Here is a 2,378-nt window from a genome sequence, read left to right as displayed (position 1 = left end):
CCCCCCAGCTGCCACACCTGTACCCTGCCCGGGGCCTGCAACATCCCCGCCAACGTGGGCAACTGTGGCTGGTTCTGCGAGGGCTCCTTCAATGGCAGCGAGAAGGAGACCATGCAGTTCCTGAACGACCGCCTGGCCAGCTACCTGGAGAAGGTGCGCCAGCTGGAGCGGGAGAACGCGGAGCTGGAGACCAGGATCCGGGAGTGGTGCCAGCAGCAGGTGCCCTTCGTGTGCCCCAGCTACCAGTCCTACTTCCGGACCATCGAGGAGCTCCAGCAGAAGGTGAGGGGGTGCCATGTGGGGGCACAGCAGCAGCTGACTGTCTTTGAACAATAAGACATTCTCAAGTTCAAGTGGCCCTCACAGTAGAATCTTGTTTTCAGATTCTGTGTGCCAAGTCTGAGAATGCCAGGCTGGTGGTGCAGATCGACAACGCCAAGTTGGCCTCTGATGACTTCAGAACCAAGTAGGTTGAGACTTTTAGGCTAGGTGACCCCTAAGGTCCTTATGGCTCTCTCATGGCCCCGTGGGACTAACATTTCCTGGAAGGGGAGAGGCAGCCATTCTTCCCTTTTGATTTCTCTTCTCAAGCCTGGCTTTATCTAAAACTGGTTTCAAACAGAGATCCAGACTCATATGCTGTGTGCACTTCAGCCTATATTGCTATCTATGGAAGGCCTTCTTAAATCCCCAAATTCAGAGATTGACAGAGACTGTTCTATGGGGAGTGGTGGTATATTAACCAACAAAACTGAGAGGAAAATGACAGACTCCATCTTATGAGTTCTTGTGGGGACCTTCTGGTGTTAGGGTGAGTCAGGGGCCTCTCCAATCTATTTGTGCAGAGCTTGAGGGAAACATGGAAGAAAAGGGGAAGAAAACTGTACCAGCTCAAAGAGATGGAGGCCAGTCCATGCACACAAGACACAGAACAGGGGACTGGCTTCTTTCCTGCCTCATCCTTTCTGATCTGTGTGTGCAGGTATGAGACGGAGATGGGCTTGAGGCAGCTGGTGGAGTCGGACATCAACGGCCTGCGCAGGATCCTGGACGAGCTGACTCTGTGCAAGTCTGACCTGGAGGCCCAGGTGGAGTCCCTGAGGGAGGAGCTGCTGAGCCTCAAGAAGAACCACGAGGAGGTGAGAGGAAAAGGAAAAAAAAAAGTAGGTTTCAGATCCAAGCCTTTAGCATCAGCAACCAGGAGGCAAGTGCCATCAGGCTTCTTGAGCTGGGACTCTTCTCTGAAGAACTCAAGAGTCTTCAGAGAATGATGATACTATACCCATAGCATGTAGGGAGGTGGGTTGCTTATTCTCCAGCAACTGGGTGAGGTTGGGCAGGTGTTGGAGATGCTGAGAAAAGGCATCCATTTATTGAGCCCTGCTCGCTGCTGCTCACTGTTAGTTTTTAAATTTGGTGGTAGAGATGGAAGGAAAAAAAGAACTAAGACATGTTCTCTCTCTTCAACGGGCTCCCAGTGGTCTAGGCAGATGGCTATGTACAAACGATGGTAGAATATGGACAGAGGAAAGTAGTTCCATATGAGAAGTATGAGCAACATATGCAGGGAATAGTCCAGTCTACCTGGAAGGAGACAGGGAATGTTCTCAGAGACATGTCATGGGAAGAATGAGGTTTTCACACTTGGATGTTTCAATCTGGGGGAAGAGACTGAGCAAAGACACAGAGTGGAAGAGCAGGTATATTAGATTTTGGCACATGGATTGATATGGCTGGGCATGCATTACCTATAGGGGTGAGTTGGGAAATGAGGTAGGATTTGCACAGGCCAGGGAGTTTGGACCTAAGTCTTATTGGAAATGTGAGCTTTTTTCAGTTTTTTTTTGGAAATATATTGATGTGATCCCTATTTGGGTCTAATCCTACATCGTATCTGTGTCAGTCTTTGGGAATGATCAGAATATACATTTTTGGCAGGGTTGTGCTCACTTTCCTACAGTAGGAAGATATACAGCAGATCCATTTCTGTGGTTCATTTCTTCCTCTTCTTCCCTCAGGAAGTCAACACCCTGCGCTGCCAGATCGGAGACCGCCTCAACGTGGAGGTGGACGCGGCCCCCACCGTGGACCTGAACCGCGTGCTCAACGAGACCAGGAGCCAATATGAGGCCCTGGTGGAGACCAACCGCAGGGACGTGGAGGAATGGTTCACCACCCAGGTGGGCATCTCGGCACGCGGCCGCCCGGGCCCCTCGGCCCCTCGCGGCCCTTGAGGCAGGGTCTCACCCTGTCTCGTCCCCTGTGCTGTTTCAGACCGAGGAGCTGAACAAGCAGGTGGTGTCCAGCTCGGAGCAGCTGCAGTCCTATCAGGCGGAGATCATCGAGCTGAGACGCACGGTCAACGCCCTGGAGATCGA

At 51.9% G+C, this 2,378-nt stretch overlaps 1 protein-coding gene across 1 annotated transcript; it reads left to right on the top strand.

Moving 5' to 3' along the window:
• Positions 1-6: 6 nt before the first annotated feature.
• LOC121026484 (keratin, type I cuticular Ha1-like) lies at positions 7-2,373 on the top strand (the record flags this gene model as incomplete). Its single annotated transcript, XM_040469331.1, has 5 exons — positions 7-282; positions 384-466; positions 983-1,139; positions 2,019-2,180; positions 2,275-2,373. Coding segments are annotated over exons 1-5 (672 nt in total), but the record flags the coding sequence as incomplete, so codon positions are not given.
• Between the last annotated feature and the right edge of the window lie 5 nt (positions 2,374-2,378).

This window comes from Herpailurus yagouaroundi, unplaced genomic scaffold, assembly GCF_014898765.1.
Source record: "Herpailurus yagouaroundi ecotype Mexico unplaced genomic scaffold, PumYag 111860, whole genome shotgun sequence".
Classification (NCBI taxonomy): domain Eukaryota; kingdom Metazoa; phylum Chordata; class Mammalia; order Carnivora; family Felidae; genus Herpailurus; species Herpailurus yagouaroundi.
This window is presented reverse-complemented; position numbering and strand designations above follow the sequence as displayed.